The 27,565-nt window shown below is 41.2% G+C and overlaps 2 protein-coding genes across 2 annotated transcripts; one reads left to right on the top strand and one right to left on the bottom strand.

The window, feature by feature from the left end:
* The first annotated feature begins 245 nt into the window (after window positions 1-245).
* Window positions 246-1,621, top strand: cebpb (CCAAT enhancer binding protein beta). Its single transcript, XM_083895109.1, has one exon. The coding sequence runs from the start codon at window positions 444-446 to the stop codon at window positions 1,368-1,370; it is 927 nt and encodes a 308-aa protein (XP_083751235.1). The 5' UTR covers window positions 246-443; the 3' UTR covers window positions 1,371-1,621.
* Window positions 1,622-18,908: 17,287 nt separating this feature from the next.
* Window positions 18,909-26,434, bottom strand: ptpn1 (protein tyrosine phosphatase non-receptor type 1; the record flags this gene model as incomplete). Its single annotated transcript, XM_083895587.1, has 9 exons — window positions 26,351-26,434; window positions 25,136-25,226; window positions 23,215-23,315; window positions 21,856-21,954; window positions 21,615-21,752; window positions 20,978-21,187; window positions 20,611-20,772; window positions 20,343-20,503; window positions 18,909-19,254 (listed from the first exon to the last, which is right to left on the bottom strand). Exons 1-9 carry the CDS (start codon window positions 26,405-26,407, stop codon window positions 18,909-18,911), a joined length of 1,365 nt encoding a protein of 454 aa, XP_083751713.1. The 5' UTR covers window positions 26,408-26,434.
* Between the last annotated feature and the right edge of the window lie 1,131 nt (window positions 26,435-27,565).

Here is a 27,565-nt window from a genome sequence, read left to right as displayed (position 1 = left end):
AGGACCGGCCCTGGGTGTCAGACACACAGCCATCCAAGTAAACACTTTTTCTTTATCTTTATTATTTATACCAAAAGAAGTGAATTAATACCATTGATATTTGTCCAAATGTAGAGGAAGTGTCCGCTCAGCCTCAGGTTGTTCGGTTTGCTCACGTCACACACCTGCCCAGCTAAGCCCCGCCCCTCCCATGTCATAAAAACCTCCCGAGTCTCGAGGACCTGTCAATTCCACCAAAACGAGCGCGCACACTCTCTCAGAGTTTCACCACACACACACACACACACACACACACAGTTCAGTCTCAGGCGGACACAGAGCTCTAAGGGGGGGATTTAAACTCGCGACCCGCTCGACAACGCACAAGAGTCAGTGAAGTCCGAGCCACCGCGAGCGTCTCCTCAGCGCTCCATGCTCCAACGATCCGGCGGGTGTTAAGATCCATGGAAGTGGCCGGATTCTACGACGAGGGCAGCTTTGCTTTCCAAAGTCACAGAGACAACGCGATCAGTCCCGCCGTCAGCTCTTACTGGAGACTCGGCGACTCGATGACGGAGGTGGGCATTGAAGAGCCGGAGAGAGCGATAGACTTCAGTGTTTACCTGGACACGGCTCTGCACTGTCCGCAGCTGACGCACCAGCAGCAGCAGCAGCTCCAGCAGCAGCAGCAGCAGCAGCAGCAGCAGGGGAGCGTTTACTCTGATTTCTTGGCGGAGAACAAGATCAAGAGAGTTCCAGCTTTGCAAAACTACAAGAGCTACTCGCTGCTCAACGAGCTGGAGGCGAGTCAGTGCGACAACCTGCGGGACCCGAGGGAGCCTTACTCTCTGGGCTACACCGAGCTGCAGGAGACGCGTGTGGACAGTGTCCTCAGTCCGGAACTCGTCGGGAGTCGCTACCGATCCGCTGCTGCTGCTGCTGCTGCTGCTGCTGCTGAGAGAGACGACATCCAGGAAGACGCAAAGATGGAGAACGGGTCGTCCGGCTTTGACATGAGGTCGTACCTTCACTACCAGTCCACCAGCGGCAGTCTGGGGAACATTTCCAGCGCGTCCTCGACCTGCTCCAGCCCGCCCGGCACACCTGCCCCGGCAGGTAAGAGCAGGTCGCCGTCGCACGGCGGCAAAATGTCCAGCGGGAAGGCGAAGAAGCGGCTGGACAAGGACAGTGAAGAGTACCGTCTGCGGCGGGAGAGGAACAACCAAGCCGTGAGGAAGAGCAGGGACAAAGCCAAGCTGCGCAACTTGGAGACGCAACACAAAGTGTTGGAACTGGCGGCGGAGAACGACCGTTTACAGAAGCGCGTGGAGCAACTGTCCAGAGAGTTGGCCACTCTGCGCAACCTGCTCTCTGCAACCGGACAGTGTTAGAACGAGCTGCTGCAGCTCAGCGTCACATCTCCGGGCTCCGCACGTCTGATCACTGATGGACTTTATCTCCGGAGATGATCCACTGAGCGAGTGTGTGTTGTTGTTGTTGTTTTGGGTTTTTTTTTTTTTTTAAAGAAAAAACAGAAAACGGTACGCTTCACAGGTGAAGACTGCGGCTGACCACCGGTTTACAAAGGACACTTTGAATGGGACTTACGAAGTGGGTGCATGGATTGCGCAATCATTCTCGATTCTTCACATGTCACCTGCGCTTTATTCTCAGATGTCATCTTTATTTTTTTTTTTGGTGTTTGCAGTATTTCTGTGCAGGTTTTTACATACGTGCGAGTGAATTAGTACTTTTGTGTGTGTGTGTGTGCGCGTGTGTGCGTGTGTGTTCACAGCAGTGGTTGTCAAGGGAAGAGTTGTGCTGCAGTGAAATGATGCAACTCTTTGTAATAGTATTGGCAATGAATGAAATAATTCTAATTATTTAATATTAAAAGGTGAAATGCTTTAATTGTACTTGATATTTTATTGAATTAAACAGATTTATACTTTGTCTTAACAATTTCTTTGGCCATTTTCATCCTTTTTCGTGTGTGTTCTGGAGGGTGGAGGCTGAGGCGGATGGCTGCAGTGCTGGCTTTAAATATTCACATGATGATAGTCGCCATGTATGTCAATTACAACGTCATACAGATGAGGACTCGCTTGACAATAAGGCAACATTTCAACCTTTTCTAATTCACGCCTACATACTAAAACACGGACAAGAGGCTCCAAAATTGAAGGAATTTGATGTTTTCCTTTTGGGGAAAAGCGTGACATGTACGAATCCATTTACCACAGATAAGAAGAGTCCAGACAAAACACCAATACACTCATATTTAATCACACTGTGCAGCACCATTAATCCTAATTTGCGTCAGTGGTTTAACAAGCACAGCTCTTAATAATCAAACAATCTGCGGTTTTTTTCCATTGCTGTTGAATATAGCAGAAAAGATGAGGCAATTCCTTCATTTCTCAAAGACAGACTCTGACACACTGTTACTGTGTAACTCGGCAACAGCCATTTTTGTTCCTCGTGTTTACTTAGCGATTGGACACAAAAGTCATCAGATCCTGAAATTCATCCAACCGATTTATGCTGAAATGATACTGCTGAGAGCAGCAAACACACCAAAAAAAGAAAGAAGGGGGGAAAGAAAGGGGGAGAGAAAAATGACCCACAGCACGTAGCACAGAAATGTTAGTTTTATCTTTAGCACATGGCTCTGTCAATAGTCTGCTGGGTCCACTGGCCCGGTGAGGGGTTCAAGGTCGCGTGGAAATTAATCAGCAACTAACCTCCTCACACCACTTCAGGTCACGCTTCCACAGCCAAGAACTGACTGGGAGACGGCGCGAGCGAGATATGATTAATCCTAAGCAAACCTCCTTTAAAACCCCCCTCAAGTGAATAAACACTCAGCAGAAAATGTTGGTAGTTTAAAAAGAAAGAAATGGGAGTGACAAAAAAGAAGGTTACAGCAGACACAATGGATAAGTTGACAGTCGGTTTTGCTGTGGAATTTACCAAGCCCTCGCACCGTGTTCTCACTGTGTGCACAACGTTAAACATATCTGCCACGGACAAGCAAAGCCCAGACAGAGGAGATAAAGAAAAGGAGCACACAGGGATTTGTATAGGTGATCCATAACTGTGTAGGGAGTGTGTGTGTGTGTGTGTGTGTCTGGGGGGGGGATGTTTTTCCAAGTCTCAGTCTGCGAGTTAACAGAGGACGTATTGACTTATTCAGCATGTATATGTTGTTGTTGTGTGGAGTAAAGTATGGAAACTGTGTTGTTTTTGGTGGGTTAGGCAGGGAGAGATGATATTTTGAATACAGTGGGATATTTCAACACACACACACACACACACACACACACACTCTGTGATGAACACTGGAGCTCGTAGCGGTTGTGCAACATCCTCCCTTTCCAACACATAACCACTTGAAGAATGTTACACCCACTGTTAAATAAGACATTGTTATCCAGCGTGTACAAGAAACAATGGCTGTGAGTAGCAGTTGTGGCCTGGTTTTATAGGTCTCGCTAGGACACGCAACAATAATCATTTGTTGGGGGGGGGGGGAGGTAAACAAATATGGGATCCAATCACAGCCAATAATCTTACAATAATCCAGAAATCCAACACTCTTCCCACACACACAGGCCCCTCGTCTTTGCTGCTTCATGTTTTTGGCGCAGATTCAGTGAGAAACATTCTAAGCATTCTTTCATCGATGACCCCCACGTTTCCCATATGAGCTCCTCTGTCTTTTCCCTGCTCCTGGCTCAGATGCTGACAGGAGACAGGGAAATTCCCACACAGGGCGACCTCTTTTCTTGAAAGTTTAGCCCGGCCCCTTCTTCATGCACTTTACCGTCAATGGGCAGTGTCTGTCCGTAAACTCCTAATTGCATCATGGCCCCTCCTCAGGCCAAGTGGCCTCCTAAAAAAACTCCTCTGATAAAGCAACACACACACACACACACACACACCTGTCATTTGGATGTGCACTGTGTACCAGCTGTTGTGAAATGGAAGACTTTTCTCTTTTTTTTACATCCGACTCATGTACTTTTTACGCCCATTATCAGTCGTTTGTTCCGTAAAAAAGCATGCAGAGTGAAAAGGTTACATGCTGGAAACACAGCAGCCTCGACACTTTTACTCATTTAATCTGGCTCGAGCTGCAAACAACAATCATTTTTTAAATGATTTATTAATAAATGATACTCTGTCATCCCCAAATGTCTTGTTTTGTCCACAAACCAAAGAGTTTATTGTCACAGGAGGAGCAGAAACACCAAACACGTCAAAATAGTTTGCAATTAATGAAATAGTCATTTACTCACCACTGAATCGCCGCAGGCAACACTTGTGGCCTCGGTCCAGGTTTTTTGTTTTTTTTTGCCTCAACAGCTTCTCCGCTGACACAAAACACGGCGTTTGTTGCCGTTTCACGTCGGCAAAGTGAATCGTGTTGAAATGGAAAATACAACGAACATGGCTTTTTAAAACCAGCAACAGTTTTTATTGCAAAAGTATTAACATACGAGGAATTTGTGTTGGTTTTCTGGTGCATAACAAACACGGTGACAAGGAGACAAAGGCAGGTTAAATATGTAAAGACAATTATTGGACAAGAATGAGAGGACGGAGGCGCTTATTATTTAAGCGCAGTAGACAAGTGTGCAGCACATGAATGTCAGGTCAGGAGGGGGGAAAGGTGACCATTCAGTAGGATTAGGGTTTAAATTATATCACAATATTTAATTAAGATAAAAATATTAGTGACGATATTTCAAAGAAATTTTCATTGGCACGACAAAATAAAAACCTATTTATGATGCAAAATGAATCAAAATATAACTCATCATAACTTGACATTGTAATTTGACCCACATGTAAGACAGATGTGCAGCAGCAGTTGTGACGCGTGTGAAGAGTCGACTGAAGTCATTTGTACCTTTTTTTGTGTGTATTTTGACAATTGCGCAACTAAATAAATATCTGTAATAGCTGCAGTTTCTGGCTCCTCAGCCATGAGTCACATCAGTAAACTGAATATGATTTGACTTCTGGACTGTTGGACAATGATGAACCAACAACACAAACTGGGTTCAAGACGAGAACATGTATGTACCTGTAGAGGTGCACAATGGACAATGTTACCTCACAAGTACAAGAAATGTACCTTTTGACTATCAAAGGATGGAAAGTGAATGACATTTTTCAAAAATCCTTTTAAAATGTAAAAACAGGAAAATGTTCCATAGAAAAGTTATGTACATTGTGCACATTCTGTGTGTATGTTTGCAACTTTTATCACATTAATTAGCTCTGTATTCGTGCATAAAAATTGTTAAAATCAAATCATTTTGTCTCTTAAAAGTACATAAGTACATAATATCACATACCAGTGAGTTGTATTGAAAGTGGTTCAGGTACAAAAATAGACTTTCAGTAACAAAAACATTCTTTAAAAAAGGAACACGTTTGTACCATTGTATGTTCTCATCTGTCTATTTTTGAGTGAGATGACATTTGAACATGTTATTTTTTTGTCACTTTTCAGGATTATGTATCGATAAATAATTGACATGTAACAGGTTACACACTTAGAAATAAGGGTTCCAAAAGGGTTCTTCTACAAGGGCTGAGGTTCTACCTGGAGTCATTTGCTTCTGAAAAACCCTTTCCCGAAAGAAAGGGTTTTTCAAGGGTTCTTGGTAACACAGAGAGCCCTTTAAAAGCTCTTTATTAAAGGGTTCTTGGTGGAACCCTCCAAAAGGGTTCTCCTATGAGGACTAGCTGAAGAACCTTATATGGTTCTACTTAGCACTTTTATTTCCGAGAGTGTACCATCTGTCACGTTGAACTCCCAGAGCCAAACATTAATCAACTTTAAAATGGTGTTATTTACAGGGTCTCTACTCTATGAAACTCACCTATTGTCATATCAAAAATGCAAAGTTTGTCGTCATTAAAAAAAAAACAACAGATAATTTAACGACAAATTGATAATGATGATCAATTTGTACATTTTATTTGTATTATTAGTGGACTGCAAGTAGATATGCAATCACAGTTATGGAAGCTAATGAGAAATCAACACATCAGACATAAACAATTATTGTTGTTGTTGTGATAATGACCACGTCATCTTTTTACATTACACTAGATTTTTTTCCAGGCATCTAAACAGAAAAGGCTGTGAATGTTATGAAAAGCCTTGTGTTTGTCAGTCACTCATAACATCTCTACTTCCCCACATGTCATATCTGAGGATCCTGAATCTCATTGACTCTTACTAAATATAAAATAACTTTCAAAAAGAGGTCAAATTCATGCTTTCATTTTCTTAAAAAAGGCCTAAGTGGCTTCTTAAAATGGCCGACTGATGTTGTTCTGTGCAAAATGGGGACGATTCCCACCACACACACACATGATGTGATGGTCTAACAAGTGTTTTCAATGAGTTGATGAGTCAAAAATAAACAGCATCCATGTTGATGGCAGTCAGAGAACATGTGGAGTATGGTGCAACATTTTGGGAAAGGTGTGTTTTGAAAAACAAATGGGGCTTAGTGGCTAAGGCAGTACATCATAGACCACACATACGTAGCATGTATATTTATATTTGTAGAATCAATTTGCTGTCGTTTTGGTTTGTATGTAAAACATTAAGTACACAATCAGCTGATTAAAAATGTTACCGACCGACTCCGCCCTCGTTTAGTCTCATGCTGTTTGTTGTTCTGCATCCACCAGACCACAGTGCAGACATGGAGTACCTCACAGTTCTATTCTGGGCCCTGTTCTGTTTTCTATTTATATGTCCTTTTTTTGAATATTATATGTCTTAAATTTGTTTCGCTGACTGAAAGGATGTCACACCTCAAACTAGATATTCTTTTCGGAGGTATTCATTACTAAAAATGTGTCAGTGACGAGCCACTGATAGCAGACAGGAGCTAACTGCAATTCTGGCCTGAATGTTGTTGATCTGTTGTTGTCGTTTCTTCTTCCATGGATCCATGTTTGAAGTAACCAGAGCTAAAGTTCATTTTCATTTTGCCCAAAAATGCTCTCTTATTTGCCTTCTAAGTAAATTGCGGACCTTAAAGTACAACGTTTTTGTACAAAGAAAGAAAAGAAAACACGGAATTTACCATATTCAACATTTTTCTTCTTAAGTTTCAGTACACGAGGATATTACTACAGCCATTCGGCCTCAAATATCTGTGTACGCAAACTTAAAGCCTGTAAATAAAACGGTAATGAATAAACGGCGTGCCTAAGTAACAGTGTGATTTTTTTGCTTGTTTAATTACAGTTTCTTCTCTAAGTGAAAGGGAGCTCCGGACATCCGGACCATGGGTTGTAACGGGAAGCCAGGGCGCCTGAGCTACGGTAAATGCATCAGAACATGATCTGTCTTGAAGTTAACCAAGATTTCGACATCTTTGTTCACTTCTGCTATTTTGATGTCGATGACTGTGAAAACACTAAACTGACGAGCAGAAGTGACTTGCGGTCACTACACAGCAAGAACCACTGCCCAGGTCTTGTGTAACATCAGGTCCTCCTTGCAAAATGGACATTGGTTTATTAGAGTAACATCTGAGTGTGAGAAAGAGTTTATTTCAGTGCAATTGCAATATGTGTGTTAAAACCTTACGTTGACCTCTTCTTTTTACCAAATTCTGGAATCTTACACGGAAACGTAAATGTTAACCGTGAATATTAAACTTGTTTAGTGCAATTGTGGCAGTTTAAAATATGACTTTGAGTAAAGTTCTCTCATTTTAACCTCTTAAATTGTAATATTTTGTGATCTCATGCATTAGTTATAATGTGTTTAATGCAAAAATGCCGTATAATCACTAGTTGCAGATTCACAATTGTGAGGATTTTAGCCATGTAGATGTTTTTGACATCTCCTTAGACTTTAGTCAGGTTTCCATGAGGGTTTTTTGCTATTCTCTGACATTATACACCCTTTTACTCTAATTTAAAGAACTGTGAAAGAAGTCCTGAATTGAACTTGTGTTATACACAATGTATTATTTTATTGTTATAACAGTTACATGGGATTTCCTGTTAAGTTTGGTCAAATTCACATAAATTAAATTTAAAATACTACTTGTAGTTTAAGGTTAAATTAACTTCAATGATTTATTTTCTACCAGTGAACAAAATCCGATATTTTAATTTTACTTTACCGATTAATCTTGAATTCCATGCAGGCGTGACTCATTTTCACTAGGCAGTGTTACAGCACACGTAAGCATATATCACTCCTCACCCACAGCCTTGTGCTCCTGACATCACTAATATTGATATAAATATTAAAACCAGTTGAGCATCTGTTACAATTCGTGCTGTTTCTACATTTTACATGTCTGTATTTTATACACCTCTTTTTGTAAATGTGATGTGTCGTCTGTGCGTCCTGGTTGAGGAATCCCACAGTTTTTCTTCATGTGATGTCTAAGGATAGAAGGTTTCTCTTAAAGATAAAGATAAAAGCTTCCTGATGCAAAAAGGTCTGTAAAAAAGTATGTGTGTGTGTCATAAAAACCCAACAAATACCATTTTAAAAATGTATGATGACAGGTGAACAACTGTCTCTGAATCAAATATAATATGAGATATTAGCCTGAAATGCAAAATGTGAATAACATTTGGCACAATAATAGGTTGGATGCAGTTGGTGGGTGTTCAGTTAGGTAGAAAATATAGCCAACAGACTAAAGACACACATGAACATAACATCAATAATAATAAATAATCCTCATGAGACTAACAACGTAACTAATGTTATGTTAAACTTGCAGAGCCTTATGTCCAACATTGTAACCTTTCAAAACCCAAAAGTATGAAATAAACGTACAAAGATAGTTTTTTAAACACACAAATCAGTTTCAGTTACTTATTGGGGGGTTTTAACTCCATTTTTTTTATAAATTTAAGTTAACAAAAATCTTTCGTTAACTATAATAACCTTGACTAGCATACATATATTCTGGCGTACATTCTCTCAAACAGTCATTCAACAGAATAGAAATGGTAGAATTTAAAAGTATAGATGTACACAAAATACTGTGTCACCTATGAAAAAGAAAAGTACATTTGCTGTGTAAAAGAACTGTAAAGCCCATTGAGGCACATTGTGTTTGTGATGGTGGGCGATATATACATCAAATTGACTTGAGTCATCAGATATGAGCCAACATGATCTAACGCTGATAAAGTTTGATTATTGTGTTTCGTTCTTCACTGACTGTGGCTGTAGAACAAGGAAGGAGATACTTAAGTGAGCTCTCGAGGTCCTTTATGATCCACCCATATAGAAAGTTCTGCCCGTGGCACTGTTCCTCAAAGCTGCCTCTCAAAACTTTCCTAGATTACCAGAACTGTGACATGCTGGCTGATGAAGTGAACATCCTGTTTTATTTCAACAACCGGGCACTGAAAATTGTGAATATAATGGAAGTGAAATTTAAACTATACTGAAGGTTTTGAAGAAATGATCCTTCTTATTGCACAGATGACGTCACAGTATGAGGTGGACAGTTACAGTAAACTGCACGTTTTCATTCTTTCATTCAGCCCATGGTCGTGAGGCAACAGTGCACATGAGAAGATGATTAAATAGGCCTGTTGGACAGGTAGTTGTTCCTTATTTTTGATTGTCAAGTCAGTGCAAAACCATGACAGAAACATTGCACATTAGTTCACTCATGAAGATTGCGCAATTTGTATGAGAGGAAAATAAATAAAGATAATCCTCCTGCTGCTGTCAGCTCCTCAATCTGTCTGTGATTCATTACTATACAACAGAAAATGGGCACTTTTAATTGGTCGGTAGGTAGTTAGATAGAAGAAAGGTAGGAAGAAGATGGTAGGTAGGTAGGGAGGGGATAGTAGGTAGGTAGGGAGGAGATAGGTAGGTATGAAGGAGATGGTAGGTAGGAGATGGAAGGTAGGTGGGAAGGATGGAAGGAGATGGTAGGTAGGTAGGTAGGTAGCAGATAGGTAGGGAGGGAGGAGATAGGTAGGTATGAAGGAGATGGTAGGTAGGAGATGGAAGGTAGGTGGGAAGGATGGAAGGAGATGGTAGGTAGGTAGGTAGGTAGCAGATAGGTAGGGAGGGAGGAGATAGGTAGGTATGAAGGAGATGGTAGGTAGGAGATGGAAGGTAGGTGGGAAGGATGGAAGGAGATGGTAGGTAGGTAGGTAGGTAGGTAGGTAGGTAGGTAGGTAGGTAGGTAGGTAGGTAGGTAGGTAGGTAGGTAGGTAGCAGATAGGTAGGTAGGTAGGGAGGGAGGAGATAGGTAGGTATGAAGGAGATGGTAGGTAGGTAGGAATGAGTTGGAAGGTAGATGGGAAGGATGGATGGAAGGAGATAGTAGGTAGGAAGGAGATAGAAGGAAGGAAGGAGATAGAAGGTAGGATGGAAGGAAGGAAGGAGATGGTAGGTAGGAAGGACGAAAGGAGGTGGTAGGTAGGAAGGAAGTAGCTAGAAGGTAGGTAGGAGATAAAAGAAAGGTAGGAAGGAGATGGTAGGTAGGGAGGAGATAGGTAGGTATGAAGGAGATGGTAGGTAGGAGATGGAAGGTAGGAATGAGATAGAAGGTAGATGGGATTGAAGGAGATAGTAGGTAGAAAGGAGATAGAAGGAAGGATGGAAGGAAGGAAGGAAGGAGATGGTAGGTAGGAAGGAAGAAAGGAGGTGGTAGGTAGGTAGGAAGGAAGTAGCTAGAAGGTAGGTAGGAAGTAGATAGTAGGTAGGAAGGAGATAGAAGGTAGGGTAGGTAGGTAGGAAAGAGATAGAAGGTAGGTAGGTACGAGATGGTTGGTAGGTAGGGGTGGGAAGGATGGAAGGAGATGGTAGGTAGGTAGGAAAGGGATAGAAGGTAGGTGGGAAGGATGGAAGGAAGGAGATAGTAGGTAGGTAGGAAGGAGATGGTAGGTAGGTAGGAAGAAAGGAGGTGGTAGGTAGGAAGCACATAGAAGATAGGTAGGTCAGTCAGTCAGTCGGTCAGTAGGGTTAGGCTTAGAAGAAAGGTTGGTAGAAAGGAGATGGTAGTTAGTAGGAGATAGAAGGTAAGTAGGAAGGAAGGAAGGAGATAGAAATAGACCAACACTCGTTTTGGGATATGAAATCCCAAATACTTGTGATGTACCTTGGAAATATTGATAATGTTGTAATGAAGGAAGATCAATACTTGACTAAAGTTTTACTCGCAGCAAGCAAGAAAGCCGTCACAAGAAACTGGCTCAATGTGAACACTTCAAATCAGGAACAGTGGTTGGGAATTGTCCAAGAAATCTTTGTTATGGAAAAATGTACGTACCTGTTGAGACTCAAAGAGAACGTATAAGTTATGAAAGAAATAAACCACCACTCACTGTCAGGTTTATGCCACAGCTGCCCAAAATTATTTTTTTATGCTTCTGTAATGGTTATTACACCAGAATGTAGAAGCTTTTTAGCTGATAAGGTAATGGAAAATGGTCATTTTCAATGGTAAAATATAAATATTATTGTTATCCATGAATTTTTTAATTTGCAGTTATACAAAAATTTTTTTAATAATAATATTATAATATAATAATAATAATAATTTAAAGTGAAGTATAAATGGTTGTTTTGTTTTAGAAGACGTTGTGTACAGTAACTTCTCAACTGTACTCTTGTGAAATCATAGATGTCAGACACGTAACAATATTAATGATGTGTGAGGCTTTGACATGCACAGATTACGCAACAGGAAGTGAGGTGTGTTGACGGCAGTAGTAGGCTTGACAATATCCACCACCACCTACAATAGCTCAACTCAACATGTTTTTATACCTTTAACCCAATTACCAAGTGTTGTTGTTGTTGTTAGAACCACAAAAATCACTGGCGAGCTCACAAACGCACATGCAAAGGTTTTGTCACTTTTTCCTGCAGTTGCTATGATGAAAACATCAACATGAACCCAAAAGTACATCAGTGACATCTGCGGTGAGGCAGGCCGGTCAACCAGCTTTGTTTACATGTGTCGCTGACGACGTCAAGCTCTCGGGGAGAGGAAGTTTGCGGCAGCTTTGAAGCGCACCAAGGAGGAAACACCATCTCCAATCTCGAAATATTTACGCTATGACCTAAATGTTACCTAGCCTGTGACAGTGGAGGTAGAATATATCACATCAGTGTGTTTGTCTGACAGTTGGTCCTGAACAGCAGGGGGGGGGGGCTGGGGGGGGGGGAGACAGGAAGAGGAACAGGAACTGCTCACGAGTGAATGTCTTAACAGACGTAACCAGAGACCAAAGATTGAGAGGTTGCAGTTTAATGAGACCAACAACACAGTGTTTTTCCATTTTCCGTTCAAAACAAACAATCAAGACGCTTAGGAAAAACACACAATATACATACTTATATTTATATGTGTATATGTGTGTATATATACTTATATTTATATATATATATATATATACACATGTGTATACGTATATATATATATATGTATGTGTATGTATATATATATATATGTGTATATACACTAATATATATGTGTGTGTATATACATACATATATATGTATAGATATGTACATATGAAGTTAAAATATTTAGTCTAAACAACATAATTAAAGGTGCCATATGTAAGAATGTGGCCAAAAACGGTTACTACATTAAAATTCAAAATACCGAGGTCTTTTAGGTTTCGTTTTCTGACGTAACTGTCAACCCGTTGTTGCTCGGCAGCTGAGACTCTACTGACTGCAATGATTGGTAGATGGCGGTAGGTGGCGCCACATGCCAAAACATGATTTCAAAACATAAACATGATTTGCAGTCTGCAAAATATTTTTTTTAATGCAAATATTTTGTCTGTACTGTTGTTGTTGGTGAGTTCAGTTTGTTATATGAACATTATTCCTGAGTCTCTGTGACATATTAGGAGGATTTTATCATTTATTACATAATGCACCTGGTTGAGGAGCCTTATGTGGATAGAACCTCATCCTAAGGCTTATGTATTTAGTAGGGTTATTATATTTGCATGATTTTAAATTTGAATTGAAATCGATTCAGATGGATGTGATGCTTCGAGGAGGAAAACTATGTTTTGTTTTCATCGTTTGAAACGAGGCCCCCAACGAGACGCTGCTTGTCGAGGTCACAAGCCAAAAGATCTTGATATCGCTGGTTCCATCTCGACTGAGTCGGTGTTTCCATAGTTTGGAAAGTTTGAGACTTTAGAAGAAAAAGCAGTTGCTACAGCTTAGCATAAAGTATATATGTATGTATACACTTGTACTTTATGTACATATAGACTTCCTCTCTGTGTGTGTGTGTGTGTGTGTGTGTGTGTGTGTGTGTGTGTGTGTGTGTGTGTGTGTGTGTGTGTGTGTGTGTGTGTGTGTGTGTGTGTGTGTGTGTGTGTGTGTGTGTGTGTGTGTGTGTGTGTGTGTGTGTGTGTGTGTGTGTTTCTGGCTTAAACATTGACTTTGTCAGGTCCTAATGAGGCAGAACCTCATTTCTGAGGAACTGGTTAAGATTAGAGTTAAGACTTCGCTTAGTTTATCCAAATGAGTGGAAGTGGGAGTGCAGCGACTGGCAGCACAAACCTCTGTGTGTGTGTGTGTGAGTTTTACACAATACGATTTTAATGGAGTGATGTAATGTATTGGAGTAACGATATAAAGAAGGATCATGGAAATACTCCCGTGGAGTGTTAAGTACTACAGAGGTGTAGTGTAGGGTTACATTCCAGCGGCGCTCGATACTGAAAGCTGTCAAAGTCTGACTCACTCCCACGACTTGCTGGAGTTTTTGAAATCATAAAGACATGAGGAGACATGGTTCACCTGACAGCGTGCTAAGTCTTCTGAGTGTGAAACTTCCAGTGTATTGCGTTGGTGTTTACGGTGACTCAGTCTTTGCAGAGTCATGCTTGGGTTAGACTTGACTCCCCTTGCCTTTAGGAATTTCCTGATCCTCGCTCGGCTCGGCTGTGAAAAAAAAAGGATCTGTGTGCTACGAACGAGAATTACAGTCAAAGATACGTCGTCCTCCTCCTCCTCCTCTTTACCCCCCCCTCACTGTCACAGCTGGCCAGCCTTTGGGAAGTTCCAGGTTAATAACTAAACTCAGGACACATGTTGGAAGAGTCAGCAGAGCAGATATCTCATGTTAGTCCATATGTGAGTGTGGACTCTGTGCACCAACAAGTCACTGCGACGTACTTTCATACACGTTTCATTTCCTCAAGTTACTTTTTTTATGCTGAACCGGAATTTCTCACCAAATTATTATGATTTTTTTCAAAAAGGGCCTGGTAGAAAACAAATGTCATTTATTGATTGATTGATTGATCATAAGGAAACGAGGGGGTGATCTTCACCACCAGCTGTGAGTCATGAGTCTCAGACTGTGGCTTTAAATGACTTCCGGTCCCTGGTCACACCTTGATTGTTTTCCTAACGCAGCTTGTTCTAACTTGCTGGCTCGACGTCAGCAGAGCACGTTGGGAGTGCTATTACTCACCGTTGAAGTTGCATTCCTCTACATGCAGCACGTACCAGCGCCTGCCGCCTCTGATTTCCCAAACAGGAAGTTCAAGCCAAGTTTCTTGCCAAATCATCTGCGCTGCACCCCGAAAGGGAGCCAAGACTCGAGCAATACATGTGTCTTCAGACATGTTCTTCCCTCCTTTAGAGTAACTGTGAGGTCCTGTGCACTAATAAGAATAATACTAATAATGATCATAATGATAATCAAACCCAGGGACTTTGGGGCTGAGTTTAGTGGAACAGTTTGTGCTTTAGCCTCTTGAGTGTTTGTGTTAAAAATAAACTGGGTGTGTGTGTGTTTTTTGGAACACTAATGATGTTATAATCAGGAGTTTTTCATGAAGACTGTACAGAAAAAAGAAACGCGTGTCTACATGTGTCACAAACTCAGAATAAAATAGGCAACAGCAGTTAACGCAGTAGCCGCCGCTGCCACTAATCCCTTAAAACCTGTCTGTCTGTCTGTCTGTCTGTCTGTCTGTCTGCGTAAAAGAGGAAATGTCATGACTCCACACAACTGACAGGTAAACGGTGTGTTACAATAGAGAGGACAGGAAAGAGTGGGCGGCAACAGAAAAGGCAAAGCTCCATGTTCAGAGTGAAGCAATAGTGAGAGAGACAGAGACCCAGAGATTGACAGCTCCACAGTGCCACCTGCTGTTGGTTTGAAAACACACCAGAACTCGTCTCAGATGTAAAACAGTTGTCTCTCTGTGACCCAGAGGTCGTTTAAGTTTGAGAGTCCTGCTGTAAAACACACATGAGTGGATTGAAGGTTATTTTGACATGTAATACTTGTGATAACCAGTGTTTTATATGTTTATGTCAGACCTGAATAGAAGTGTCTGCATTTTACTGATCTCAATTCCCTGATTGACTTTTGTCTATTTTCTATTGAATCAAATACATATTTCCATTGACTCTCATGTTTCCCACATAAATCCTCCATTTAAAAACACTCTGGATTGTAAGATTTAACCTCATAATTTAATCATCATGTTTCAGAGTCTGCCGTCCAAATTAGTGTAAAAACCAAGTGTTTGAAATGGAATTCTAAGCTACATTAACACGAATAGACACATATTTAGTTTCAAGACATGAATTTATTTCTGTTCATTATATAATTCATTATTCCGTCGACTAGTAGCTGAGTCTCTGAGCCTTTAAATGTGGTGCTGTTTACATTAGAGCAGAAACAATTAATCGATTACTAAATGAATCGTCAACTATATTGATCATCGATGAATCGGTTTGAAGCTTTTTTCATGATTAAAACAAGATTTCTGATTGTTTTAGCTTCTTAAATGTCAATCTTCATTGAACATTTTCTGACATTTTGTGGACCTAACGATTAATCGAGAAAATAATCGACAGATTAAGATGGAGCGAGTAATAATAAGGCGACTCTAATTATTGTTTTTTTTCGTTTTTTTTGTTCAATTTTCAAAATTCTTCAGCTCCAATCTGATTACATACCATGGTATACACTAGTCTACAAACGAAAATGATTCAGATTTAATGATTTTTTTTTGTTGTGTAGAGCAACGAAACGAAGAAAATATTCATATTTAAGAAGCTGAAACAATCAGAAATCTTGTTTTAATCACGAAAAAAGCTAAACTAATTGATTAATTGATTAATCGATTATCAAAATAGTTGACGGTTAATTTAGTAATCAATTACTTGTTTCAGCTCTAGTGTATACAGAAGAACAGCTCATGTACCTCTGGTGTTACACGTACCACAGTTTAAGAACCATGGCTCTACATTATTCTGTATAAATATGTTTATGATTAATCAAAAAGGTTTTCAGCTTTTCTGTTCATTTCTGACCCACAATAGGTTTAATAACATAATAACATGGCAATTGATCAGGACCACGACTTAACTCTGTTCCACAAACCACACAAAAATACAATCGTATACTTGTTTTTTATTTAAAAAGGAAAAGAACAAATGTAAATAAAAAAATACATGTTTTTTGAGCTCAGCATAAGTATAGAAAAAACAGGAGAACCTGGTGCAATGGCTTGCACAGGTGCTGAGATATAATCCCTCACTAAATCAGAAAAATAACAGAAGAAAACTCAGCACACTGAAACCTGATTTGGAGAAAAAAACATTTTTTATATATATATATACGTATATATGTATATATATATATCTCGAGTAAGGGTGTGTCCTTTTGACAGGACGTTCATACATTCTAAAAGGAAGGTATACAGCTGTCAGACTCAAGCACTGCACTTAGTCGAGTCACAAAGGTAAACTGAAGGCTAGCAGCTTAACTAATCTCTTCTTAGGACAAACCTGTTGATTCACAAATGCATCATGCTAGAGAAAAAAACAACACAACTCAAATGAAACAAATCACTGTGAGCTCAGAGCTGCTCCATGATGCAACACATTATTACTACAGTGTACTGTTTTCATCCCTGTGCTGGTGTTTGAGTTTTTTTTTTTTTTGGTTTGTTCAAAGTCCTTGGTTACCTGTCAAACTGCGTTTGTTTGAGTAAAGGGTGACACATTATTCACTATTTGTATTGCTGGCGAAAAAGAAGTTGGGTGTTGGCTACTTTTTTACGACTCGACGCACATTTGATTACTTTACAACATGCATCAGCTGCTCTCAGGTTATGGTACACATTCTTTTGGCGTTTAAAAAAAAAGGAAAAAAAAAAGCCTCCATACTATTTTTTTTTTTTTTTTTTGTGACTGAAAAGTTGTTCTCCCAAACAAAACAGAACGGCAGGTGTTTCCTTTAAAAAAATACATCTATTATCCAGTGTCAATTTAAGAATGCCAAGGTCACATATCGCCTGTTACGGCACTATTCTTTGTTGTTGTTTTTCATGAAGTCTTTTGGTTTCACTGTTGAAGCTCCCGGGGAGAGAAAACACACAGAGAAGCAGATAATTCAATCTTCACATCTCACATTTGACATACTCTACACTACTGTTATAAAGTTTGGGGTCACTTATCACTTATGTCCCTTTTCATCAATGAATATAACATTAAATGAATCAGAAATACACTCCACATATTGTTAATGTGGTAAACGACTATTCTAGCTGCAAACGTCTGGTTTTTAATGTAATATGTACATAGGTGTATAGAGGCACATTTACACTGTTCTAATGGTACATTGTGTTTGCTAATGGTGTTAGAAGACTATTGATGATTAGAAAACCCTTGTGCAATGATGTTAGCACAGCTGAAAACAGTTTTGCTGGTTATTTGATGAAAGGGCAAAATTATTATTATTTTGAATAAAAATCATTATTTCTAATCATGTAAATGTCTTGACTATATTTTCTATTCATTTTTCAACTCTTTTGATGAATAAAAGTCTGACTTTTAATGGAAAACAAAAAAAACTGTATAGGTGAGCCCAAACTTTTTAACGGTAGTGTAAATGTTACATTAATATTTCTCACCGAGTAGGTTTTAACTCAAGCATCAGTAAAACATTTATACGATAACTAACAATTGCACTAATATATGCACACAAACATACACGCGCACGCGCACACACACACACACTGTATGGGCTCGACCAGCATGCCTCCTGTTAGCCCGACACGAGCCACAAGTGATGACAGATAACATTTCAGTGCCCACCCCAGCATGCATCTCCTATCTAGTGGACACAGTATGGTTTCCCTCTTACGTTCATTCACTTCAGCTTACTGTTGGGTTTAATATTGACACAAAACAAACAAACAAAAACATTTAAAAAAAAAAATGTCATTAACTGGCATATTTTCAGGCAGGCTGGTCAAAGATCTGGATCTATGATTTCTGATCCGTTTGTGTAAGCAGAGGAAAAGAAAAACGTGAAATCGTAACGGACACATTCGCAAAAGGATGAAATGGAAGAACTCATAAGTAACGTTTTGGTGAATGAGAGACGAGGTGTGTGTACAAATGGGCGGCGAATCGTCCTGGTTCATGGAACAGAGAGCTAAAACAAGCGCGTTTCCTCTACTGACTGCGATATGTGTTGTTATTATATTTGAGTCTGTGTTTAAGTCAGTTCACGCGTTATAAACGTGTGACACCTGGAAAAACTGAGGCCCTGAGAGCATCTAAGATGACACGCTTGACACGATGTTTGGGGCGGGGTTGATGGTGAGGAGTGGCGGCAGTTTGTCCCAGCCGGCCACGCCCCCTCGCACTGAATTTGAAAAAAAATAAAAATAATTATGAAAACGAGTGAACCTGAATCTGCTGGAGTCCAGATAATCCACTCGCTCGCAGAGTAAACACCGGCGTCAAAGCAGGCTGATTGGCCAGTGAAGTTCACTTAGCAACATCAATGGAGAGACGGGGGGGAAACACAAAGGAGGAGGAGGAGGAGGAGGAGGAGGAGGAGGAGGAGGAGGAGGAGGAGGAGGAGGAGGCATCAGTGGAAATAGACTCGATAGCAGGCGTAAGCACTGAGAGCCAGCACTGTGCACAGGCACACATTGGCTAAGACAGGGGACCACGTCCCTGGAACAGGAGAGCTTTCCTTTGGCTGCTCTGCTGCTTTGGTGGACTCCTGTTCACTGGCCTCATGATGCTGCTGCTGCTGCTGCTGCTGCTGCTGCTGCTGCTGCTGCTGCTGCTGCTGCTGCTGCTGGGATTTGGTTGGCGCTTCAGCGGTTAGATCTTGGTTAACCATGTGGCCATCTGGCTCATCGACTTCATTGAGGGGAGGCTGGGGGGCAGCAACGTTCCTCTTTCGCAGCTCGGGCTCTTGTGAGGACCTGAATAAGTGGAGAATGTGAGTGAGAACACAGTACAGCTTAGTGTTGAGGCTGAATCCCAATTCCACTCCTTCCCCCTTCCCTTTTGTCAGAGTTCTTCTTGGCCCTCAATACAGAGTTGAGGGTGCTAAGGGTAAGAACGTTCCCGAAAGAAAGAAGGGGTGGAATTGGGATTCAGCCATGTTGACATTTGACATTACCTACTGCCTCCCTCTGGTCAAACATTGGCTATTTTAGTCCAGTCTTGTCACTCTTTCATTTCTCATTCCCTTTCCACCCAGTGCGAGGCTGAGACTCCTCCCCCTTTTTTTAAACGCTGGAGCTGCTGCTCCTTGAAGCACGGTGTGAGCACCTCCTACATTATACTTCTGCAACTGCGTAATGCGTTATCCAACTGCGTAACCACGGAGACCCCTCGAGCCCTCATACTTCTCCGTCGTGGTGCCGGATACGCACTGCAATTTCCTGCCCGATCAGTAGGGGCCACTACGTAAGGTTGTTGTTGTGCTTCTGGCTAGTGAGCAATGGCGTCCGCGAGAGAAAGACTGTTGTTGTTGCAGCTGAATAACATTGAAACACAGATACTTTTAATACAAAAATAGAGACGTGAAAGAATGAGGAGACGTGTTCAGAGGTGGTATGTACGTCCACTAAATGTACCGAGACTGATTGCAGGCGAATTTAACAGTCCTTTTGGACCGCTGAGGGACATGGACAAAGAAACCCACTTCAGGTACTTCCGAATGTCGGCTGGCAAATTGGATGAACTTCTACGCCGTGTGCTACCTCAATCAATCATCAGAGCACCCACCACATGCCCGTTGATGCCGCCCAGAGACAGGCTGAGGACCAATCACAGCCTTTGCCGTCTCCCTTGACGGAGTGACGGACTCTTAAAAAATATTTTGGCTCTCCGGCGAGGTAGAGGGGTCTTCGTAACTGTAGAGCACTTTACGCAGGAGTATAAATTGGGCTTTAGACCGTTGCAACTCGGTGTCAGATTTCAAACCAGTCTCAGTCTACTTTTTGATTTTTCAAAATCAGGTCTTGGGCGCAGTTAGCTGCATAAGCATTAGCATTGTAAATACCCCAAACTCCAGATCTCCATGTGTTCAGTGATCTCCTCGAACTCTGGGAAAAAGGATGGCTCCACTTTGCCGTTGTAAGGATCTCTGGGAGGAGGAAGAGGAGGCGGAGGTGTGAACTCTGGAGGATCGTCTTCCTCGTTTGACAGCTCCTTCCATGACTCCTTTAGGAAGAAAAAAAAAAAACACAAAATCCCTTTTCAGAAACGCTTGATTAAATAAAGACCATGAAGATGAAGAACAAAGAGTAGAATAGAGGAGAAGGACTTGCCTGCAGAGAAGTATCTCCTTTGATGTACTTGGCACCTTCAATGACAGCAAGGTAGGAGAAGCGAAGTTGATCTGCTGTCTGAATCAGACCCATTCGATGGCGCCGCATCTCCAGCAGCACATCGCGAATACGGACCGTCAACGGGTCCTTACGCATCGACATCTACAGTTCACAGGGAAAGCAGCAAATGAGTCTAAATCTTAGGTTTGGTCTACTTCTAAATGTCAACCTAGAGCTCCTTGTAAGGATGATCGAACCAGATCACTCTCTATAGATAAGTGTGAGCTAATTTCCTATACAAAAATTGGTGCAAAAGATAAAAGTCTGACAACGTCATGATTTCTCAACAGCAGAGGTTTGTACAAACCAACAAGAGGCACGTATCCACAAGACAAAAGGTCCCAGAGCGGCCGATGCCGGCACTGCAGTGCACCACCACTGGTCCCTGATCTGAGTTGAGGCACCCAGACTCTCGGACCTTGAACAGGAAGTTAAGGAAGGAGGCGGGAGACTCCGGTACACCAAAGTCAGGCCAGGTGGTGTAGTGAAACTGTAGAATCTCACGAGTCTCTTGAGTCTGCAGAGGAAGATCCAAGTCACAAACATAACATAACTTTGAAAACTTCCCACTTGATTTTTTTTACCAATTCATGCTACGGACATCGACCTTGGAATCTTTGTAATGATCAGACTGAACGGACGGAATGATTCCAACAAGAAAAACCTGATCTAAGGCACCAAACTCTCACTCCGAATGTGCTTCATTCTACTGACAGACTTGCAAAACTAAATATGTGCTTAAAAAGACTACAGCCCTACAGTCTGAGACCATGTCAGCTTGAGTGATGAGCCATTGTTTTAAGCTTGCTGACTCAAAGTAGTTGTATGACATTGTTGGCAGTCTTTCTATAGCTTAATGGCCCGTTGTGGTCCACCATGGTCTCATTTGTCCCACCAAGTTCCCCCCAGCTCCCAGCAATGCAACAGAATGTTGATGTACTCACAGACAGATTTTCCAACTCCAGCTGACGGACTGTGTAGTAAGACTTGACGTCTTCTGAGACGAGGGTGAGCTTGAAATTGGTATCTTCAAAGATGGCATCTCTCTCTTCTCTGTGTGGCCAGTATTGGGCACATTTGACCTAAAAACCAAATGAAGGGTTACGTTAACAAAGTGTAACAGAGAGGGAGAAGCAGTGTGGTTAAAATGTTGGGACTGTGAGGAAACACAAAAACACTACTTACCGATCCTTTCTCTATGACTCGGTTCAGCATCAACACACCGCGGCTCCGCTGCTCCCACACCATCTCCCAGAAATGACCACATGTGTGTGGAAGGGGTCCCTGAAAAAAGCATAATTTTAACAGTAATTGTCAGGGCATTTGACAATCTATCTATAAATGCAACAAAAGTCCGTCTGTTCAACAAATTGGGACGAGAGAGATATTGATACACACTGAATTGGTACGGCACTAGTTCTTAAAGACAAGTACACTGAATAATGTATGCTGCCTTAATATCCAAGGCCCCAAACGCATCACTATGTAAAGCTGTGTAAAAAATACTAATGACCACCACAGTTGCAATTTCCACTAATGACAGATGAGATGACGAAAGCTGATGAATACGTAGTATCTAACATTTGAACTCAAACCCACTGAACATTAACAGTACAAAACACTTAAAAAGGACCAGTGTGATATTCAGGGAAACTGAATTAGTGTTGGGCTCGTTAACGGGATAGCTGCGGTTAACGGTGTCAACTTCAACACACTTTAACGCATGGCGCGTTTCCATGACGACTGACCGGAAAAAGACGTGCATGGTTACGTGACTCTGGATTGTTAAAATGAGTCTCTAAAGTAACGCTTAACTTTAAAAACAGAGGCACACATACGCAGTACACAGGTACGCTGGTTATTTGTAGCGCTGCTCTTTTTCGTTTCATAAACAGACCGCTGCAGTTCGACTGTAGGCATGCTAACGGTGCTAAAGGAGCTAATGCGACTAACGGTGCTAACTGGTAAACAGTGCCTGGACTCTGGTGTCGAGGCACGTAAACATGACGTCACGTGCATCTTTTTCCGGTCAGTTGTCATGGAAACGCGTCGTCCGATAACGTGCGTTAACCTGCCCAGTTAAAGTGCCCAGCACTAAATTGATTACAATACCGATTAGTACGTTTACAAAAAATAGTTTTAAAATAAAGAATTTCTGCTGTAGGATTACATTAAGCATTTTATTTTTACTTTATACATGGACCGTGCTTTATGGGGGCCACCATCTTGTACCACCATGTTATTACAACAGGCCTTTTTCCTTTTGTAGGCACAAAACACAAGCAAGCAGAGGAGTCCTCAGTTGTTACAATCTGTAGGATTTATTTTCTTTGACTTGATACTTTAATTACCCGTCTATACCTTTTTTTGGCAAACATTCATAAACACCACCAACCAAGAAAAGAGTCCAGAAATAAATCTTCCATTCATCAAGATTAACTGTGGTGTTGATCTAACCGTGTGATCCCTTTGGATTATGCCGTTTATAGTGCTGCTGATCAAAATAGTGTTTATATTAAATGGGAGGATTATCTCCACACTTACCTGAGTGAGAATGTAGTTCCTCTGCGCCTCTTCTACTGAGATAAGGCTGGCATTAATGTAATCATTCGTACCCAGCTGCAGAGATATTCTGCTGTGGTCAACTGAGGAGAAGAAGAAGAAAAAGAATCATGTAAATACTGCATGTGTGTGTGTGTGTGTTTGTCATTTGCCACAACCCCCAGGGATTATCAGTGCACTTCTCAGATCCACAAACAGCTGCTGAGAACAAATGGCGTCGTCTGTCTGTCATAACACAGGTGTTAGTTTTCAGCTTCAACGCTGAGGTGTCAATGTTTTTTTGATATCTACTCAAAGAACATCCGAGTTAAAAGTAAAGAGGGTGTGACTCATTTTCACGTCAAGTTAATTTAAAGTTAGGTGACATTTACAGTAACTATTTGCAGCCTTATCTCTACAATTTGCATTTCTCATTTAGTGTAAGAAAGAGGAAACCACAGAGTTAGAGAAAAGCAACTTGTTGACAGATAATTCACTTCAGACTCTTAGCTACATTATTTAGCATCAAAGAAACATAAGCAGTTGAAGCCAGGATGACTGAAGAGGGGCCAACATACAGAATGTACATTTAGTAATACAATTCCTTTTTAACAACACATTTCATAATGATTACTTTTAGATTTCAAAGTTTTTGACATAGTAGTTAAAATCTGCATTTTCTACCAGTTTCTTGCATTAAAATACTTATGAATGAGTAATCCAAATGTTTCTTTTTAATAGATTTTTAAATAAAGATAAAACAAATGATAGATCAAAAGGATGATTATTAGCCTTTTTCCAATTTGTGGTTGTGGTTTTGCCAATTTGTGGTTTCTGGGTTTTCCCCAAATACTACAACTTCCTATCACCACATTAAAATCATACAAATTGGTGATAGATTAAAGCTGCCATCAGCAATATCCACCACAAATTTCTCCTTCCTGGAATACACGAAATGTTCCTTATATCAGATTTACATGGAGACCCACATCACTGACCTCCCACTCAGCATCAGTGATGGCTGTCAGAATTGATAGCATGTATTTTAATTTAAGTATTCCACTGAAAGCAGGTTTAAATTGAGACTTTCAGGGGGTCCATACACAAGTCTATGGGAATCTGAAAATGTTTTTTGTCCACACAGAACGGGCATTTTGGAAGCTATAAAACACTTTATCCTCCAACTTGTATGTTTCTTTGTGTATACAACCAATACATTACGATGACGTCATAACCCCACCTCTGTAAACTAACCCTTAACCTGCTTTTACGCACATAGGCTTTCCCTACACTTTCCCTGGTGTAGGGAACGTTCTGTTAGGTGTGGATTAGGCCTCACTTGCCCTTACATGTGAATATGACCTGTCCAGTGAATATATATGGATATCACATTCTATCCAGATTGTTTTTAACAAGTTTGTACATGAAAACATGAAATGAAAAGCATTTGGATTTGGTTTGTGATGTTTTCCTTTGAATAATAGTCACTATAGTCAATCTGGTGACTCAAAAGAAATCATAACACAGCCAGTGTGAACATTTAGCTTTAACTGCATGTGCTATCGCCACAATGGCAACTTCAGTAACTACACAGCAATACCAAAAGTTATGAACTGGAAATGAGATCCTTCTTTTTTTTTTTTTTCACGTCAGTCTGACCTCAGAGGAGCAATGTTCTTCTTTCTGTCTATTGTGTAACACTAACACTGCGTCATTGGACATGATTATTACAATACCTGACCTGAGATCAGACATTTGTGAAGCCTACAGCCATGGAAAAGCCAGTAAAGAATAAGTCAACATTGGCTGTTTGGGAAAAAAAACAAAAAACGTATACTGTCATACACTAAGAAGAAAAAATTAAAATGTTTAGAACTGTTTAGTATGTGAGTGAGTGCACGGAGGCAGAGGAAGGGCAACTTACATGGACTAACATCTCTGTAACGATTCCGAGTCTTGTTTTCGGGTAATTTGGCAACTTTGCAGGGGAGTTCACAAGACTGATGACGAATCTCCTGTAACAGAACAAACATAAATAGCATTACATAAACATTAAGTCACACTACAGTTCTAATGCGACATGAAAAGTGCAGGCAGTGAAAAATCAGCTTCTTCGTATGACACGTATGAGTATTTGTCGTCCTACAAGAATAAGTTTGTATGACAATTAAGACAAATTGGTAAAATATGTAAGTACGTCAGGTTGATTCTGGTGAATTTCCATCATCAGAATAACCATTAATGAAGAAAAACGTGTTACTTTGAAATGCTGACCTCGCTGACATACAGTCTTAGTGATTTATTTTGAAGTGGCACAAGACATTCCAGGACCTAATAATGTATGACATTCTTATTATTATTATTATTATTATTAATAATTATAATAATAAATGTCCACTGTAAAGCTGATGTTGTTGTGACATTACAACACTTAGTTACTTTCTTTGTAAAGCATGTTGTGTTTTCTTAAAACATAAACATTGTTGTTAATGTGATTTTTTCTTCATCAAGTCAAATGTTGTGGTAACTTATGTCGTGTTTTCGAGCATTTGATACGATTATAGCACTTTATACACTTGGCAACTAACATGATTTTGTAAAAAGTTGTAACGCAAGTTGTGTGGGGTTGTTTTACACTGTTATTACCGTGTTTTATAACATGAAACATGGCAACATGATCAGTTAATTGCGACACTTTCCAAAAAAGTTTTTCTGAAAACCTTACAGATATGAACCAAACGTTGGTACCGTGCGCAAAGAAGACTCTGCTCATTTACATTCACACATGTAGAAAAACAATAGCTTCAAAGCCCATTCTAGTCATAAATAATCACAATGATATCGCGAATCGCAATGATTTTAGTCACGATAATCGCAACATGTTCGTGTGGTTCCATGCCTGCAGTGGTCAGTAAAGGGGCTTTAGTCTTAGGTTGGGACCCAGACAGACTCATCAATCATCGGACTGCTGTGAACAGGCGAAACCCGGGCTACACTACAGCAAGTCCGGCTCACTGACTAACTGGAGGGTGGTTGGTGGTGGTGGTCGTGTTGGTGCTCAGGCTCTCTGGGGCCTGTAAAGGTGACAGCTCCGCCGACGGACGGTCTATGTCCGCCTTCATTTACCGACACCTCCTACCTGGTAAACGCTGTTCCAGCTCCCGTTCTCATCGATTTCCCGAAACTCGGCTTCCATTGCTGACAGTCCAGCCGCCTCCTCCTCTTCCTCCTCCTCCGTCTCTTCTCCCTCGTCGTCTTCTCGGCGCGAACCCCCGCAGCTCCCCGGCGGTCAGACAGACTGTAGTCTACCAGAGTCCCCCCGGTTCCACACAACTGTTCCGCCACTCTTCGGTAATTTCTCCGCACGGCTGCGTCGATCACGTCTGTGGCCTGTTCTTCTGAGCGGAAACACGCCGCTGGCTCCGCCCACTCCGACGAGTTGCCGTCCTTGAATGTTAAAAGAAAATGTACAAAAACAAGCTCATGAGCTATTTTTCTTCATATTTATGTGTTTTAAGTGTTAATAACATCCCACTGTTGCCTTGTCTTGGTATAAAACACCATTACAGCTCCTTTTTAGACCCGGAAATGTGACTTATTACAGGCACTCGGCAGTCAGGAAGACTTTCTTTTTTTTTTCTTTTTTTTTTAAATAATCTTTATTGAACGTGTACAAAAATACAACGGACACTTACTAAAGCCCAATTTATACTCCTGCGTAAAGTGCTCTGCGTAGCTACGCAGAGTCCTCTGCGTCGACGCAGAACCTGTCGTAGAGCCTCTGCGTCGTCTCCGGGTGCACGGAATATTTTTTAAGTGTCCGTCACTCCGTCAAGGGACTACGGAGACGGCAAGAGCTGCGATTGGTCCTCAGGACAGGCCGAGCTAAGCTGCTCTGTGCCGGCTCTCAGTGCGCTCCGGGCGTCCTGACAGAGGCGGAGCTGATCCCCGCCGATAACGCCGCTGCCGAACTATAAATACGTCATATCTTAACACACACAGCACATGTTTAGACTCTAAATGGCCAATTTCTCGCCTCAAATTATCTTAAAACTGCGTTCCGTGACACAGAAAAGTGAGAAACGGCCACTTTTTCAACAACAACAGTCTTTCTCTCTCTTTCTTTCTCGGACGCCATTGCTCACTGTAGCCAGAAGCACAACAACCTTGCGCAGCGACCCCTACTGATCGGGCGGGAAATTGCAGCGAGTGTCCGTCACCACGACGCAGAAGTATAAATGCTCGAGGCGTCTCCGTGGTGACGCAGACGGATAACGCATACGCAGTCGGAGAAGTATAATGTGGCCTTAATACAGAAATACAGAACGAGGCGGCATATATATATGTATATGTA

The sequence above is a fragment of the Microchirus variegatus genome, assembly GCF_963457635.1.
Source record: "Microchirus variegatus genome assembly, chromosome: 9".
Lineage (NCBI taxonomy): Eukaryota > Metazoa > Chordata > Actinopteri > Pleuronectiformes > Soleidae > Microchirus > Microchirus variegatus.
The sequence above is the reverse complement of the archived record's forward strand: the minus strand, read 5'-3'. Positions and strand labels throughout refer to the sequence as shown.

What these genes read in the sequence shown, in the direction of transcription:
- cebpb (XM_083895109.1), top strand. Translation starts at nt 444, where the DNA reads ATGGAAGTGGCCGGATTCTACGACGAGGGCAGCTTTGCTTTCCAAAGT.